Source organism: Antechinus flavipes, chromosome 3, assembly GCF_016432865.1.
Source record: "Antechinus flavipes isolate AdamAnt ecotype Samford, QLD, Australia chromosome 3, AdamAnt_v2, whole genome shotgun sequence".
NCBI classification, from domain to species: domain Eukaryota; kingdom Metazoa; phylum Chordata; class Mammalia; order Dasyuromorphia; family Dasyuridae; genus Antechinus; species Antechinus flavipes.
The window spans coordinates 481,567,151-481,585,933 of NC_067400.1; the positions used below are offsets into that span (position 1 = coordinate 481,567,151).

The 18,783-nt window shown below is 41.1% G+C and overlaps 1 protein-coding gene across 1 annotated transcript; it reads left to right on the forward strand.

The window, feature by feature from the left end:
• The first annotated feature begins 8,172 nt into the window (after positions 1-8,172).
• Positions 8,173-18,175, forward strand: ESAM (endothelial cell adhesion molecule). The gene is made up of 7 exons (XM_051986772.1): positions 8,173-8,628; positions 14,074-14,258; positions 14,839-15,037; positions 15,318-15,473; positions 16,182-16,304; positions 16,615-16,741; positions 17,012-18,175. Exons 1-7 carry the CDS (start codon positions 8,559-8,561, stop codon positions 17,325-17,327), a joined length of 1,176 nt encoding a protein of 391 aa, XP_051842732.1. The 5' UTR covers positions 8,173-8,558; the 3' UTR covers positions 17,328-18,175.
• Positions 18,176-18,783: the final 608 nt, after the last annotated feature.

An 18,783-nucleotide genomic window follows, 5' to 3' on the forward strand; every position in this document is an offset into this window, starting at 1 on the left:
TCTTGAGTCATGTTAAATGAGACTTTTTCAATATCATTCTTAGCTACTATTACATATAATTTAGAATTCATTTTTTAACCTGTTTTACTATTTACAGCCAGTGTTGCCTGGAAAAACAAAACAAAACAATTTATTTTGTGATGTATTCACTTAACTAGTTGTGTTGCTATATCAATTTTATTTTTTATTTTTTACATTAAAGTAATTTGTGGTCTTTTGAAATAATAGTTGGGATTTTTGTAGCATAGTGATCTTTTAAAGCAGCTGAAATTCAAAGCTCCTATATTTGCTGCTTAGAGCACATAAAAAAAGGGCAAAAGTAGGATACCTTGCCTTTTTTGTAAAACTTTAATTCTCTGTTCCCCACTGGCTACTACCTTTATATGGCACTATCAGCCTGGATTAGTTTTGCCACAAGAGGGGGTATTTTTCAATTGAACAACATTTAACTAGTTATTATGTGTAGAACTCTATTCTGAATACTATGGGAGGTATAAAAGTTTAATAAATATATGCGCTTTCTTCATGGTGATAACAATTTAAGAGGGAGATAAAACTCTAGAATATAAATTCCTAAAAGGCACACATCGTTGTGTTCAAAAAAAGAAAAATAATTTCCCATTGAGTAGACAAGGGAATACTTCATAGAAGAATTGATTTTTGAAGTGGGCAACATTTCAGTAGTTAGAGATGGTAGAGAGGACATTCCAGTATACAAAACAGCATAAATAAGACATGGAAAAAGGGAAAGCATCTGGCATATATGAAGTTAGTCAACAATCAGTCATTAAGAATTATATACTAGTTATATACCAGTCACTGTGTAAATGACTGGACCTACCAAAAAAAAAAAAAAAAAAAAGCAAACGGGTAGTCCCTGTTTTCAAGGTACTCACAGTCTAATGGGGGAGACAACATGCAATAAATACATACAGACAAGTTATACAAGATACATTGGAAATAGACAGTAGAAGGAAGGTACTAGTTTTAAGGGGATTTGAGAAAGGCTTCTTATGAAAGGTAAGGTTTTAGCTGTGATTTAAAGGAAGTCAGGAGGCAGAGATGAGGCAAAAGATTTTTCCTGGAGTAAATTGATTAGTATCTTATGTGAAGAACAACAAGGAGATCAATTTCACTGAAATCCAGAGTTTATAGGAGAGAGTAAGATATAAGAAAACTCCAGAGGCAGGAGGGGACCAGGTTAAGAATTTGGGATATAAAATAGCAGATTTTTATATTTTATCCTAGAGGTTAAAAAGGAGTCACTAGAGCTCATTAAATAAGGAATGGCGTAGTTGCACTACAGGAAAGTCACTTTGACAGCTGAGTGTACAATGTATTAAGAGTGTAGAGATTTGAGGCAGAACAACCAAAGACTTTATAAATATTTCAGATATGAAGTAATATGGGCTTAGAATTGGATAGCATAGTGTTAAGAGGAGATAAGAGTATGTTTATGAAAAATATAAAGGTAAAATTGATAAGATTTAGTGATTTGATTAGTCATAGAGAGGTGAAAGAGTGAGGAGTCAAGGAGGATTCCTAGATTGTGAAACTTGGTGAGTAGGAAGTTTGGTAGTATCCAGAGTAGTAACAAATATTAGGATGAGAAAGGAAGAATCATTGGTTAGTCTAGATTTGTTGACATGGAAAATATATGGAAAGAAGTAATGATAGAGAAGACTGGAAACATAGGATGGAAAGATAGGATACTTGAATACAAAACAAAGGAATTTCTTCTTTACATAGTAGGGAACAGAACTCCATTGCAGAAATTTGAACACAAGAGAAGCCAGATGATAAGATTTTTGTGTAAGTCAGATTAGTATATTATAGAGTGAAATTCATATTGGAGAAGCAAGATGGTGGAAAGAGCACAAGAGGTTGGCCAGGTACATGGCAAGTAATTTCTTCAATAAAAGAGGTAAAAAAAGGTTTGCAGAGTTTGGCAGTTTATTAGATAGAGTCAATGATAACACAAAAGTTACAGATAACACTAAATAGTCTTTAGTGATTGAATGAATAGTAATACCATTGACAGAAATAAGAAAGTAAAAAGGGAGAATATACTTTTGTGGCAAAAAGAATTAGGGAGAAGAGCCCTGGTGGCACATGAGAAAGAACAGTGAATTTAGAATCAAGACCAAGGTTCAAATCCTGCCTCTGCCACTACCAGTGTGACTTTGCATGTCATTTAACTCCCTTGAGCCTCAGTTTCCTCATCTTTTGAATCAAGGAATTGGAGTAGATGATCTCTAATGCCCTTCTTAGCTCTAATTTATGGTCCTATCTTATTACTCAGGCAGAAGGCAGAGCCTTGAGTAATTCTAATATTTGGGGTTTAAGAAAAGAAAGGAAACAGAAATGATTATTAGAACAGTAGAATAAAATTGGTTGGTTGATTGTTAGGAAAGGATCAAAATAACATCACTCTGTTGGAGTCAAGTTCCAGTGTTTCCAACTGTAACTGATCAGACCAATATGAGCTTTGGAAGGCTTTACCACAAGTTAGGACAAATATTCCATAGGAATATTTGGCGGGCAGACATCTATTAAGTTTTTGCATCTCATATTTTTTTTTGAGCTACTGCAGTGAGCACAGCTCTTTCCTTGATGTGAGCACACAGTGTTGGGTAGTCCTATGTCAGCATCTCCCATGTCATAAAATCAATCCCAGAGTTCTTCAGAGTCCTTGAGTGTCTCCCCTTGTATCACTTCTGACCACCATGTTAATGCCTTCCTTGCATTTGTTCTCTGTAGTCTTATGCAAATGTACCTTTGGCATACCTGCCTATCTGGAGTTGCCCTATCTTCCCTAATAGACTAAGAAACAGGGAGTAAAAAGAAGAAAAAAGTATCAAGAAAAAAGGAGTAACCAAAAGTGTCATGCTATAAAAACATCTAGAAGTATACAGAATGGAAGAGTTTTAGCATTTAGAAACAAGGAAATCATCGATGAACCTTGAACAATTTCTATAGAATAATGGAAATGGAAGAAGTCACATTGCAAGGGATTTTAAAAGAATGGGATAATGAGAGGCAGAAGGATTGAAGGTTATAGTTGAGAATCTAGGTGTTCAGGATCTCAAAGGCAATGCAGTTTTAGGTTATGATGTGGAAGTAGAGGCAGCAGGTATAGGTTATACTTTTTCAAGAATCTTGGTAGTAACAGTAGAGAGATGAGTTGGTAGCTTGGGATGGAAAGGAGAGTTTAAACTGTGTGCATGTGTCTTGCTCGAACATATCTTTGAGGCAGAAAAGAATAATGAAGACAAAATTTTGAAGTGTGAAGGTGGGAATTTAAGGGAGCCTGTTTTCATGGTGGAATATGAGGCATGGCTTTCTAAATTTGAATCCCTCTCTAGGAAGAACTGGATGGGAAATCTATAAAAAAGGTGAGAATGAACAAATTTAAAGGAGAGAAACAAAAAGGATTGATGAGCATCAATGAAGGTTCTATCATCAATGAAGGTTCTGTTGCATAATTTTATAATAGAATCATAATTTTGTGAAAGGCAAAAGGGAGAAGGAAGGGATTATAAGATTATACCAAGTGAATCAATAAGATAGCTGTTCCTGGATAGTATCAGCATTCGGTTAGGAGTAAGAGAACCTGGATTTGGGGAAAGAGTTTCAGAGAATAGGGAAGGGTTGGGGAGCCCAAGATTATGCTGAGGATGAAGAACAAATTTAGAGTAAAGAAATGAAAATGAGTTGTAAGCAGAGAAAATAATTTTGGAATTCAGGATATTTTAGGGGTAGGGTTGGGTGGGTCATCATGAAGTCTGAATAGGGCCATGTAGTTGTCTTATTGACTGAGGTGAAATAGATGGTAATTATTGAGGCTGAGAAACGGACAGCTAGGTGGTGTAATGGATAGAGCACTAGCCCTGAAGTCTGGAGGACCATAGTTCAAATTTGATCTCAGACACTTAATACTAGCTGTGTGACCCTGGGCAAGTCACTTAACTCCAATTGCCTCAGCAAAAAAAAAAAAAAGAGAGAGAGAGAGAGAGAGAGAGAGAGAGAGAGAGAGAGAGAGAGAGAGAGAGAGAGAGAGAGAAACATAAGGAAACATAAGGAAACATAAGTATACATAAGTATACTTCATCATCATGAATGTTGATGCACACAAGGATGATAACATTGTCAGGAGAAAAGAAATTTTGTGAGTCAACTTAAAGTCATTAAAGAAGGTGTAAATATGACCTGGAAGTAATTACTAGCAAGTAATGAGAAGCATGAGAGCAGGTGATTTGAGGAGCAGTCCTTTAGATTCTGTTGGCTATTGTCACCACTTCTCTGTTACCTTGTATATCTGGACTTTTACAAAATATCATGACTATCTTATCCTTAAATACTTGAACTATGAAATTCTTTTTCTGTATTCTCTACTTAGTGAACAGAGACACCTTGCCCAAAATGTAAAATGAGAACATGTTTTTATATTGTTTTGAAGAAACAAAGAAACTGATTAAACAAGTCAATTTTGATATGAGCTAAGTATAAAGATAGTGGTTTGTAAGATCATAGCTGAGTAGAACGCTATCTAGGTCTTCCAGATATTTCTCAAGGCTCAGTGGTTTTCCACTTTAAATTTAGCCAAGTTTAGTGATCTAAGAGAGTTTTGGTTAATATGATGAAAATTCTTGAATCAATTCCTCTCAATGATCCATTAGTATCTTTTATGGAAATGTCACCTAGCTCCATTTCTTTCAACAGGAGGTGCAAATCAGGTAAGATTTATAATACTTCCTGTCATTGAAAATCAAATGACAGACAGTTGTAGACTAGTGATTCTGTTCTTCAGTCTGGTGAATTTTGACTATTGTTTAGACCTTTAAATTTCTTCTTTTAAGTTTAAATGATTTCCCAGTAACTAAAGATAAGTTTGAAATAATATCATTTCCATTTGTGATGAAAGTGACTCTAAGGAAGGGGATATGTGTATGTAGAGTTACCTGTTCTGGTATATGCTGACAAGGCATAGCAGTACACAATGTGAAAATAAGCATCCTGAATCATGTGTAATTATAGTATTTCTTCTTAAGCAATGTTTCTAAGCTATACCAATAATCCAAATGTACAAGAAAATTAAATTACATTATTAGCAGGAAAACCACATAATATCCTTAAGATAACAGTGTTCCTCACCTCTAATCTTCCTTCTTCCCTTAAGCTTAATAGTTGCTCAACTAGAGAAGGGAAGTGTGTGTGTGTGTGTGTGTGTGTGTGTGTGTGTGTGTGTGTGTGTGTATCTGAAAATGTGGGGCCCAAAACAATTAACAGTCATGTTAGCATTCAGCTTTGAATGAATAGAACCAAGAATTAGAGCAAAGGAGGTTGTCTGGAAAAGGCCTTGGGTGTAAAATCTATGCATATATATTTAGAAAAATGTAGGAAGGATGGCACATTGTTATTCTCAGCTTATAAATATTACTAAAAACAGAATGAAATGAAAATATTTGGACCTCATTGAACTCTTAAAGATAGGGTGATGAAGAAAGTTACTCAGCAGAACCAGTCTTTGGAAAGATTTTAGAGATGTGGAACTAATTGTGATTTGTCAAAAAAACTAATGAGACAACATATGAAACTGACATTGGCTTTTGTCAGCTATCTCATTCTAATTCAATAATTCACAGCCCAGTTTTTGCATGTTATGTAAAATAATTTTATAAACAGCAGGATAGTTCACTTTTTATGATATTCAAGGCAAATATTTTCAAAACAAAAATTTAATCCATTTTATGAAAAATAAATGTTTCATATGCCAGACTATAGAGTTTAGAGCAAAGAATAGGTGTCACTGATAGTCAGCTTTCCAGTACTTGGAAATTACCTGGTCAAAAAAAAAATAGAATTCTAGGAGTTGAAAAGTTCTTAGAGATCTACCCCCAGCCCCTCAGTTTACAAAGGAGGAAACTAAGTTAATTTGTTCAAAATTATAGGTAAAATCAATGGCAGATATGGGTCTAGAAAAAAAGGTTTCTTTATTCCTTATCCTTTGCTCTTTCCATTAAAAACTTGCCTCAGATAAGAATGAGAAATGTACTATAGAAAGTCTAAAGAAAGTTGTCATTGTGATTTTAGTAATGTGAGGACTCTTCAGAGTGCATCTTATTAAAGCACTTGACAGCCTGGAATCACCATGGCTAAACAGAAAAGAATCTCTAATGACAGGCATTAACAGGAAGGAGAGGCAGTGGAAAAGATCTCTTTTTTTCCCTTTTGTAGATTTTGCCTTATGTACCAAAGGGTTATTTGAGGTATCTTGGGAGGATGTGCTCCTAGGATGTGGTATCAGATGTATGTGGTGGGAGTGTCAGTTCTTCATGGAATGAAATAAGGAAGGCACAAGCTGTGGGATTGATTTAACTCAAATCTGGAAACTAGACAAGCATGCTCACAAATTTTCAACTGTAGAAAGTGGAGCTTGGAGAATACACAGATCTTAAAAGGATATTGCTTTTATGTTGATGATTAGCATGCATAAAATTTAATTCACCTCCAGTTGTTTTGGTGTTTCCTGGACTTCATATATTGCTCTAATACTTCTCAAGAAGGCTTCTTTATTGCCTCTGCCTCCAAAAGTTTTTCACCTGCACACACTCTACAGCCAAGTACCCACATCACTAAATTCCTGGGGTTTCATGGCTTGTCTGATGTTTTGCATGGTTGTTCTTGGCACTTTGACAACTCACTAGCCATTTAATCTGGCGTTCTGTCAAGCCCAGAAAGACATGCCAGAGAAGGAATTAGGGAGGAAATAGTAGGGAAGAATGAGACTGGTCACCACTAGAAAATGAAACTCAGGAGTCATGGTTCCTCTCGTTACTCCCTTAAACTTTGGTGAGATGCTGTGCACTTAGTAAGCCCTTAACAAGTAGTTGTTGCTTTTGTCTTAACATCTGTGGTTCCCTAAGATCCTGGCACCCAGAAGATTGGAGTGAACAGCGATGAAACGAGTTACTTAAGCTCTCTATCCAACGTGACTTCTGACTTTATTTTCAGCCTAGTTTTGCATCGTTTGAAGCATCCCCCTCCTCCCCCCACCTTAGACTGGAGAAGAGAAACAGATGTTAATGTATTTCATTTGAGCAGTGGTGGCCGAGGTCCTGCGCGCTGCGATCGGAGGGCGCTTAACCATTACCAAAAAGGCTCTTGGTCTGGTAGACCTGGCGTGTTTTGTTCCCTGTGAATTTAATTAAATTCTCAGCAAACCGAGTACGCAATCCTGAGCATTAAAGGATCAGATCAGCCCTTGAGCCATGCACCGTAGGGGAGGATAATTGAGAGCTATGTATTTTCCCGCATTCCACCCGGTATGTCTAGAGCTACGAGCCACTCCCCTTCCAGAAGGAGGGTCCAAGAGGACCCGAACACCTGGTTTTCGTTCTCAGTTTATTGAGCCGCCTTAGGTCAACTAGAGTCAGAGAAGCATTCAGGAGGTATTTCATGCTTTGAGATCCGTGGGCCCTGGGCCCTGTATCTAACTAGCATTTTCATTCTTGATTTCTCCCTTCTCCACTTAGGTAAGAACAAAGCAACCAGAGTGTACGTTATACCTTCCTTTCCTAGCGGGGTGGGGAGTGTTTGCTGCTTGGAGTTTTCCTGACCGTCAAAGATTTCTTGATTTTCGAAGCTCTCGGCCCAGGAAAAGAAGGCTGGGCTGAGTAGCGTCACAGACTTACTCTCCCAGTGGTAGCCCCGCCTCATGTCCCCAGAAAACTATTGGGGGCGGAGAAGGGGGAGGCGCTGAATAACCTGTGCCCAAGGCTGGCTGCATCTTTGGGCTTTTGCGGCTGCTCCGGCCGTGATAAAAAGATCCAGGCTGCTAGTGACGCCCACTGGCCCAACTTAAGAAGGACCTCCTGCCTAGGGAGGTGGGAGGGGCAGGGTTTTTTTCTTCCTTTTTTTAAGTTCAGAATCCTGTTCCACTCCTTATGTATAGAAAACGGTTTGAGCAACAGCTCTGTGTGACACGCACCATCACCTTTATGGGTTGGTGAAGGAATCCTAAGGACCGGGCTGCGCCCAGAGCGGGTTCCGCTCGTTGGTTCTCAACCCTTTTCCCTTCCCTGATCTCTTTCTTTACTCAGTCCGCCGTCTCCTTCCCAAACCCCCATTCCCGAGATTCAAACTCCTGAAAAACTGGCGAAGGAGGACTGATAGTAAACATTTTAGCAACAGGACCCTTTCCCAGGGCGACACTGCTCGGTGTCCAGGATGTTACCTTCCACCTGCCCCCTCTTTACTGGTTTTTACCTCCTAGAGGTTATGGGCTTCATGTTTTTGAAGAAGGAAGGAGCGCCACTTCGCGGCTGATCTAGCCACTCGAACCCTCGAACCGTGACCTCTCCGCCCCTACTAAGGCCCCGCCCCTGAGCACCCTCCCTCCTCTCTCCCCGAAGTCCGAGACACCCGAGTTTGAGCCGCAGCCCACAGAGTCATTTAATGTCTGTGGCGGTGGCTGGTATTCTGACTCCCGCTCTAGCGCAAACGCAACACCTGTTTCAGGATTCGGAGTACCTGAATGTTTGGGGATTGGGAGTGCCATGGTCCCCCTGCCTGGCCCTCCATGGTCCCTCCACCTCCAGCTTTTTCTCCTGGGGATAACTACTCTCGGTGAGTTCGACCTTGGCGGGACCCCCTGGCTTAGAGGGGAAAGTGTGGTTGCAGTGGTCGCTGTTGTGATGGGGAGAGGATGGCTTCTGACACTTTGGATGCTGTTTTGGGAGGAGATGAAACTTTTGAGCATTCTCATATTTTGAGAGAGGGAGAAGGAAAGGTACTTTTACCTCTAAGGTGACATGACAAGGCTACTGACCGTCTTGGGCCGATTGAAAGAACCCGGGTTCTCGGAGTGGGGGAAGCGGAGGAGGAAAGGAAGAGAAAGGTAGTAGATCTGGACACTCTCAAGGGTTAGTAACCCCATTCCTCCACTCCATCCCACTCCATCTTCAGCTAGGATGAGCTGAGCTGATCTGCTCTGAGCTCCCGGTTGAGAAACCAACTATAAAGAGCTTAAGGGCTTAACCGCACCCTCATCCACCCCGTCGGAAAAGGCTGGAGCTGGGGGAGACCTCCCCAAACAACTTGAAAATTAACTGTCTTTTGGGGTTTCACATTAAAGTATTATCACTATACTAGCGTCCCCTTCCTTGGGCCTCCTCCTCCTCTACTCCCCCCATCCTCAGGCTGCTTCCTGCCCGGAGAACTAGGGGATGCACCCTCGGGAGCGTGGCAGTGAGGTTATTTGGGACACAGGAAGTGTGGGGAGGGGGAGAAAAGGAGGGGGGATCCATGGGGGATAGTGGGGTAGTGCAGGCTTGCAACCCTAAAAGGTTTCCCACTCTGATCTTTCATAGGATAAAACCGTCGGGTTTGAGGGGAGGAGGGACAGTGGAAAACATGAGATACTCCTTGAGAATAAGTGCTTGAAGAACTTACAAATGAATCTAGTTCTTGGTTAGGGTGGCGTAACAGAACTCATTTTCGTTGCTACATCTGAAGGAGAATGGAAAGCTTCCAGACCCGTTACTCAGCGTACCTTATCTCCTGACGCTCTTTCCTTTCCCGTCCTGATTATTTTTGGAGGGGTGGAGCAGATGGCAACAACCTCTGTTGTTGGATTGGAGTGTGAGCGGGCCAGAGCAAATTTAGGATCCGAGTCAGTTTGTCCATCATTATTATAGCTCTCATCACACTGGTCTTTTAAGGGAGAATTAAGGGATTACAAAACAAAAACAAAACTAAAACCTGTGGTTGAAGATCCGGACACTAATCTTTTGAGGATAAAAAGTAGTGGGATGAGGGAGCCTCCCCTTCATTATATTTTAGTTTGATCTAGTTCCCCTATATTGGAATATTAGATTTTCACGCTTCCTTGCTGGAGTTCAAAGATTCCTTTACTTATATGCTCATGTCTGCAAAAGACCCTTTCCAGTTTTGGGGAGAGTATGGGCCTTTAGGAAATAGCAGTTGCTACTGATGGGGATCCTCAGACTCTTTCAATTTCTTTTTGTTTATTCCCCAATTTCCCTTTGGGCTACCCAGACAGAAAGGAAAAACTGCCTCAGGCCTAGATAAAGGAGTGAGGAGAGGGTGGCTGTATACAACTGGGTTCATATTCACTCTTCAATTCCACTGCTGCTCCTCCCTAATCTTCAACTTTCTATCCCTGAATTAGAGGTTACCTACTTGATCTTAAGGGGCTTTACCCATCCTGAACTAGCAAGGGGCTGGTTAATAGGCCGTTGGTTGATGATCCTCAGCCCTCTGATTCAGGCGCAGCTCCACTCAGTTCATTTTGTTCTCCATGACTCTGTGTTGCTGCCCTTGGGGCGTGAGAAGCCAGCAAGGGGAGGTTCCCAGAGAAGGAGGGAGACTAAAAATAGCCAGGGGATGGTGGAGGCTAGGGCCTGGGCTGCCTGCTCCCCCATTCTTTCCTCTTTGCAGAAAAGAGCTCCCCTATCCTGGTATGGTCCTTACTTTGGCCTGATCTCTATGTCCTCACTACTCTGATAACAACCTCTCTCCACTCCAATTAAGATCTGGCCAAAGGCCATTGGAATGAAGGAGTCGGGAGGGAGGGGGATGAGAAAATAGGCTATCTGGATAATTTTAATTTTTTTTTTTTGCCCTGGATAGATTTTTAGGGGCCGGAGGTAGAATGGAAAGAATGAATAAGTGATGGGCCATATATTCTTAGAGATCCTTGGAGTGTGCATAGACTCTCGTTCTCTCTGGATCCTTTAGTCCCATCACTTTTGAAAACATTAGAGTTGTGAATCCAAGCTCTGGAGAAAGACTACTTCAGAATTGCTCTTTCAATTGGGTTGTTCTCTTGGAATAGGGTGGGATGGGGGTCGGGGGAATAGGGAGATACATGCACAAAGAAATGAAGTGGTAGTTCTGCTGTCTCAGTTCCAGATTTAAGAGCTTCCTCAGGGAGAGAGAGAAATCAAGGTTTTCCCAAACTACTGAAGTATGGGATCCCAGAATTCCTTGCTTTCGGGTACAGAGAAAGCTTTTGATAAACTTTCCCCCAGCCACTATTATCCTCCCACCCCTTCTCAGCTAGGGATAATCTAAGAAAAGGATGTCTCTTTCCTTTACCTCTTACCTCCTTATAGCAAAGAGAGAATAATAGGGAGAAATATCAAAGGCACGCAAATGTAATAGTCCAGCCCAGTAGAGGAAGAAGAGGCTTAGCTACTTGGCCGGATAATTTTGGGGTGGGGTGTCTCCGGTTTTGTGTCCCCCCCTTCATTGTCTCCCTACTTATCTCTCAGGCCTTTCTTTCCTGTCCAGCCTGTGAAGACATTGCCAGGAAACGGGGGAGGGATGTGTGTATTTTGCTGGTGGGAACACTGAAAATCCAAAGGAAAGAGGTGGGTGAGGAAGGGACCCTTCAAACAAACGGAGCCAGTGGAATAGGTGGGGGAAGGGTATATCCTGCATTAGAGTCACTTCCTCCCTATCTCAAGGGAATATTCAGAACATTTTAGAGGGTGGCTAAGGTTAACCCCAGATTCCTAAACCCTAGTGGCTACGTCCTAAATCCTCTTTGTCTTCCCAAGTTTTGTTAACTCTGACCTTCTTGCTGTCCTTCCAACACAACACTCCATTTCTAAACTTTGTACCTTTTCACTGATTGACCCCATGTTTTTTGACTCTTCCTCTTCACTTCCTTCCTAGCTTCCTTGGCTTCAAGACTGCTAAATCTCACATACTCCCAGTAAGAGACCTTTCTCTGTCCTTGCACTGCTAGGGCTTTCTTTCTGAGATTATCTGCCATTTTACACTATATCCATCTGAAATGTACATAATTGTTTGCATTTTGTTTCATCCATTAGATTTTTTAATTCTGGGAAGACAAGAAATTTAAGAGCTTAATAAATGTGTGTTGATTTACAAAACCCCAAATGGGCTAGGGATTAAGAAATTTAAATTACAAAGCAAGGCCAAGAAGTACGTGAGGGGCTGTAGAAAAATTACTGGACTGGGGAGGGTAGGCCTTGAAGTCTGGACCTCTCTTCTAGCTTTCCATTCACTAACTCTTTGAACCTGTTTCTCTACCTGAAAAGAATGTTTCAAACTTGTAGTCAGGAGACGAGGAGTCTGCATTGGATGATCATAGGCAAGTTACATGACCATTGTAAACTTCAATTTCCTTATCTGAAAAATAGAAAGAAAAACAGTACCTATCTCACTGAGTTGTCAGGATAATTATATGTAAAGTTCTTTTTAAATCACAAAGCCTTCTATGAATGTCAGCTACTATCATTAAGTGAGAGAGATGTGATTTCATCTATGTGAAAATGATTACTATCTAGATAAATGACACTGGATAGTATTGGACTTGGAGTTAGGAAGGTCTGAATTCAAATCCTGTCTTAGTCACTTTTTAGTTTTATGATTCTTGGAAATTCGTTTAACCTTCTACCCCAGTTTCCTCGTCTTTAAGAGGGGAGAATAATAGCACCTACTTTTCAGGACAGTTGTGAGGATTAAAGCACTTTTAAAAACAAAGCATTTTTTAAATCTTGAAGCACTATATTAATACTAGCTTTCATATTTTATATTTTCAGAATTGCCTGAGGCTCAGAGATTTTAAATGACTTTTCTCTACCCAGCAACTTTAGAAGAGAACTTTGGAAGGTTAAGACTTTGGTTCAAGCCCAATACTCTATCCCTTCTGCCTATTAGCTATAGAATGGGAGAAGGAAGTTGGTGAAGACTACTTCTAATAAGACTTCTATCTAAAGTTCATTGATTTGATATTTAGAACCTAAGCAGACAGCCAAGACGGATTCCAAGGATGGAAGACTATGTACTACTTGGAATTTTCAGAGAACTCAAGCAATTTGTTTCCTCTTACCTTCCTCCTATCATTTAAAAACCTGAGTTTTAATCACATATAAAGCCATGTTAGCACAGCCCACTAACTGTGCTAACATGGGGAAGGCAGCTTGGATAGAATTATGCAATTGAATTATGCAATTAGTATCAAGAATCTGAATTTTCCCAATTTCTGGGTTCAAATACTGGGCGAATCAATATCTCAAAGCTTCCTCATCTGTTAAATGCAGTTAATAGCGAATGCTGTATTGCTGAAAAGCTCAAACAGCATAAATTAAATACAATTCTTAGCAAACCTTAACATCTATATAAATATGAACTATTTCTATTGTCTCCTCCACCCCTTCCATTCCTCAGTTTGTTTCCCATGGGATAGTTCCATTTCGAGAAAGGTTTCTTCTGAATTCCCTTCCCAAGTCTTCACTTTTGAAGGGAGAAAAATCCAGTGTCCATGACCGGGAAGGCGAGGACTCAGACCCAACTGGTGCCAGGCCCAGGCATTGAAGTCATTTTTTCTTTCCCCACTCTTAAGAACTTTTGATAAAGCCGCTGAGTTAATGAGTAACTGGAGCGCTCCCACCCACGTGGCCCATCTCTAAGTACCTAGTCGGGAGAGAAGAGAATGGCTTAAAACCGAAGTGATGCAAAACCCGCCGCCCTGCACGCGAGTAACCTGCCTGTTACTTCGGCAGGGGAGTGAGTGGGCTAGCTCTGAACTCTGCAGTAAAGGCAGCACGGGAAGGAGCTGTGCTGATTTTTTTTTTTCTTAAAGCACCAAGGGTAGCTATCCCTTTCCTGTACAACTGACTGGGAAGAGGAAGTAGGATACAGGGATCAAGAGTGCTGAGATAAAAAAAATGAAGCAATGGATTAGGGGCTGGGGTGTAACTACTCCGTTAATTTTTGCTGTGAAAAAGGAGGAAGAAACCAATAAGTTTCTTTCCCACTCTTCTGCAAAGAGCTTTGAAATACCTCTTCCTAGACCTAATTGATACAGGGCAAGTAGAGAGAGGATCACAGATCTTAACCCATTCACTTTTGCAAGCGTGAGCTCGAGCGTCATCCCGTCTCTCTGCAGAGATCTATTCTCAGCGAGGTGTGAGGCAGGGAGGGTGGGCAGAAAGAAGAATGATTTTTTTTCTCCCTTACTCTTTCCCCCTCCCTCTGCCCCGCTCCTCAGTGACGTGGCTCTCTTCCCTCCCACAGTGTCGGTTTCCAGAGGAGCCCAACTGAAGGTGCACATGGGTTCTCCCAAGGTGGAAGCAGTGGAAGGGTCAGAGGTGGTGCTCCCTGCGTGGTACACGCTGAACAGAATGATGCCTTCTCTGAAACCTGAGGCCTCCCCTTTCGTGCTATGGTTCCTGGAACAAAGTGGGAAGGAAATGGTGCAGGTGAAGTAGAGGGGTATGAAGGAGAGGGGTACCCCCAGAGAAGAGGCAGGACATCATTTAGGAAAGGTTTTATGGGGAGCTGAGACAGTGATGAGACCACCGGGTTGGGTTGGTGTTTAGTCCAGGATGTAGATATTGTTAAAACTTATTATAAGGGACTTTAAAAACCATTTAGCCCAACTTATGTATGTCTTAGAGACGACACTAAATTATATTCACTATTATATCCATTGTCTTATTCAAGCTGTGTCCCTATATCTCCAACATCTAGGAGGAGAACAATAAATGAGTCAAATAGGGAAGACCAAGTGGGTTTTTTCAAAACTAATTAAGAGCAGAGACTCATAATTGAGATGGGCAATTAATTGCTTAGCCCAAGACACCAAAATGTAATATGCACACCAGGAGCACATAAACTGGTACAAAAATTAATCACTCCCATAACTGAATTTGTTTTGTTTCTTGCATTATTTTAACATAATTTTAATATAAAATTAAAAGTTTTGCTTTGAAGGCTGCTTGTCTGTTAGGCACCTCTAGTGCCCAGTAATGAGGCCTTTTGATTCCTTTGTCTTTCTAGGTGCTGTCCTACCTTGATGGAGTGTTAATAATTAACAAACCTCGAATATCCCTAGTATACACCCTGCCCTCCAGAAACGTATCCCTGAAGCTAGTCCAGCTCCAAGAGCAGGACTCTGGGCGATACAAATGCTCTGTGAATGTGCAGGACCAAGAAAATAGTATGTCAGATGTTGGCAGCTTGGAACTTGATGTTCTGGGTAAGTGAACAACACTCTCAAACTCTTGAGTCTATCTCCTTTTACCCCTATATGCATAAGAGAGATATTCAACAATGTAAAGTGCGATTTAGATTTTAACTTTTCTTACTATTGACATCCAACCCCCATTTTTCTCCTTTCCTGTTACCCTTACAGTTTGGTGTCTTCCAAAAAGTATATAAGAGAATTGTGGACTTAGGGAAGGTGGGACAGAGCCATTAGTCTTTTCTTTCAAAAGTAATTGATCTTAGTCTTTCACCTGATCCCTTCATCTCCTCAGTGTCTCCAGCTATCCCATCATGTCATCTCCATGGTGTTCCAAGAATGGGAGCCAATGTGACTCTGACTTGCCAGACCCCAAGAAGTAAACCAGTTGCCCAGTACAGTTGGGAACGTCTCCCGCCACGGAACCAGTTCTTCTTCTCACCTGCTGTAGGTGAGAAAATTTGGGAAAATTTGGAAGAACTTGGGAGCTGGGGTGCTAGAATGTTGAGAGGGCAAGAAAGGGAAATGTCTAGTAGTCGTCAGAGTAAGAAAGGTTGGAAGTGAGCCTTTTCTGATTCTTTCTTTTTAAAATTCCTTATACCATTTTCTTTGATGTTATTCTTATTTATATTTCATGTATTTGTGTATATGTCTTACAGATAACACTAGATTATAAATACTTTCAATGTCTAGATATGTCCTCTTTTTTCACTATATATCTCCAACACGTAGCATAGGAACAATAATTGATTGTTGTTTGTTGAAGAGGAACAAGAGGAACTGAAAGGAAGGGAAGGGAAAGGAAGAGCTAAGGAGATAAGGGGGTTGACAGGGATAATTTGGGAATAAATTGATAAAGGTGTAAGGTAAATTGAGAGGGTAGTGAATTTCCTTTAGTCTACCTCCCCTTAACCAACATTGTGGCTATACATGTCCATAGTTATGAGATGACAGAGGGGAAATTAGGAATGAGTCTGAGAGTAAACCTAACAGATAGTTCTTAAAGTATAAAAATTGGAACCTAGAAGGTTCTAAGTGCTATATTCCCTAATATTCTGATTGGAAATGGACAGACTTGACATATTAGAGTTGGATCCAAAGGAAATGGACAGTTCATTGGAAAAAAGTATTTATGGGCTCATTTGGATTATGCTTACAGACAGCACCCGTGGGTCTCTATTCCTCACCAACCTCTCAGCCTCCATGTCTGGAGTCTATGTCTGCAAAGCCAGCAACAAGGTGGGCAGTGCCCAGTGCAATGTGACTCTAGAGGTAACTTCAGGTCAGTAGGGATGATGTGGTGGCTACAAAAAGGGTGGTCAATGATGGGGTGACAGCAAAGAAAGGGAGAAGTATAGAAGGTCAAAACACATGATGCTGGGATGAGTAATTGAAGCCTTTACTCTTATCCAAAATAATGAAATGCCAATCATTGACTGCATACATCCTAATCAACCCCTTCCATTCTCCTTCCTATTCGGGCAAATTATGTATTGGAGTGGTGGTGGAAGAGGAAGAGGATACTTCAGAAAAGACCAGTTTTATGGAGAGTATTAATTGGATGTCCAGTTCTGACTCCTAGATTTTTCTAGGACCAAAGGCAGCAGTGGTAGCTGGAGCTGTGGTGGGCACCCTGGGGGTGTTGGTGCTGTTGGCTGTATTGGTCCTCCTGTACTATCACCGGGAAAAAATGCAAGAGGAGTCAGCCAATGACATCAAGTAAGTGTCTCTGACTCTTGTACAAAACTTTGATCCCTTTGAATTCCTAATGGAGCCTGGGAATCCAGCCAACTCTTGATAAATAGCAGTAGAGTCCATGGCTATGATCTCAATTTCATCTTATAGCCAAAGATGGAAACTCCTTTTAAGAAATGTTTAAAGAGATTGGAGTAGAAGAATCAAGTGATGGGGGAACTAGTGGGAAGTAAAAGCCAATCCCCAGAGTCCCTGACCATTCTGACTTGTCATTATGCCTCCTTTCTAACTCAGGGAGGATGCTGTTGCCCCCCGGACACTGCCCTGGCCTAAGGGTTCAGACACCATCTCCAAGAATGGGACCCTTTCTTCTGTGACTTCCGCCCGTGCTCTCAGATCGTCCCATGGACCTACCCGACCTGGTGCACTGACTCCTACACCCAGCCTATCAAGTCAGGCCCAGCCTTCCCCAGGGCTACCCAGGACAAACAGGACTCATCCTCCCGCAGTATCACCTACCCTTGGAGGGGTACCTTCTTCTGCTCTCAGTCGGATGGGTGCTGTGCCAGTCATGGTGCCTGCTCAGAACCAGGCAGGCTCCCTGGTATAATTGCCAGCCTTATCATGACTGAACGATCTACTGGTTTGCCCTTTCTACTGGCACCTCATGGGTGATTATCCATGTTGGGAATAAGAATGCTTTAAAGACAACCATATTCCAGACATGTAGCCTCCTTCCTCGACCCCTGCCCCTGCCCCCAATTTTTATATCCTCCTTTTGGTCTAGACCCATGATTTCATTGGTATAGAGAACTTCCGCTCGGAAATTCCCTTCTCTGACACAAATAGACAACCCATCAAAAACTTATCATTTTAGAGAATGGACTAGGGTCCTTGAGAGGTTAAATGACTTCCCCAGAATCACACAGTTGATATATTGTCAGAAGCAGTTCTTCGGTCCCTGTTGTCCTGACTCTAAGGCTTGCCTTCCATATATTGCTTTAACATACTTCTCTTAACTCCCTGTTATTGTGGGGAAAAATCCATTTTCAAAAGGTTTCATCAATATTCATTCAGATAACTGGCCTCTAGGTAGCAGAAAGCACTAGGAAGTAAGCCTGAACTCAGGAAGGGTTTAGATCTCACATATTACTCCAGAGTGAAACCTTCTGCCTGGTGACTGGAGCTGAAATGCTGCCAAGATGGGCTTATAAGGAAGACAATGTGGTGGGGTTTATCTGTGATCACCCCACCTTCTCAAGATGCTTCTGTTTATATTCTTCCTGTGATTTTACCTCAGAGTCAACTTCATTAATAACCTTTTTTGGTTGGATTATCATGGGGGAAAAGGGATGATGGATGTAATTTTTAGAAACTACCTTGAACTGACCTTTTTTTTTTGGTAAATGTTAATAAAAAAAAAAACAACTTTTATTTGTATGGAAAGTGAGAATCACATGCAATTTTCAAAGCTCCTTCTTTTAACTGAAGCTTAAGAAAAGAATGTAGGATACTGTTCAGTCATTCCTATGTAGATTTCATTCTTAAAGAATCTATAGATTATGAAAGCTCAAGGGAATCTTGAAAATTTAACCCTTGAAAATAAAATCCCAATTTTACAGATGAGGAAATAGGCCCAGAGAAGGCATATACTTTTCCTAGGATCACATAAGTAGCTAGAGACAGAGATCAGAATAGACCCCAGAGTCTTCTGTATTCAGTCAAATATATTCTTATGGTAGTAATACTATTGCTACTTTCTCTTATTTTTCTCCCACCTTTTCCCTTCCAGTCTTCTTACCATCCTAAAATGGCATCAGCCTTCCCTCTCTCTCCCTCTCCCCCACCCCCCAAAGAAAAATAATGGCATAAGCAAGGCATGTAGATAATCTGTATCGCTTACTAAGGTTCTTCAGCAAGAAGCAGAAATGGATATTCCTCCTTCTGGAGGTCATTAAAGAGAGAGTGGTAATGGGAATACCATTCCAAACTCCTGTTTCAAATGGAATAGGATGAAGAACCTATTTCGAGTTCCCCTCTTTTTGTCCCTCTGTTTTTTCTTAGTC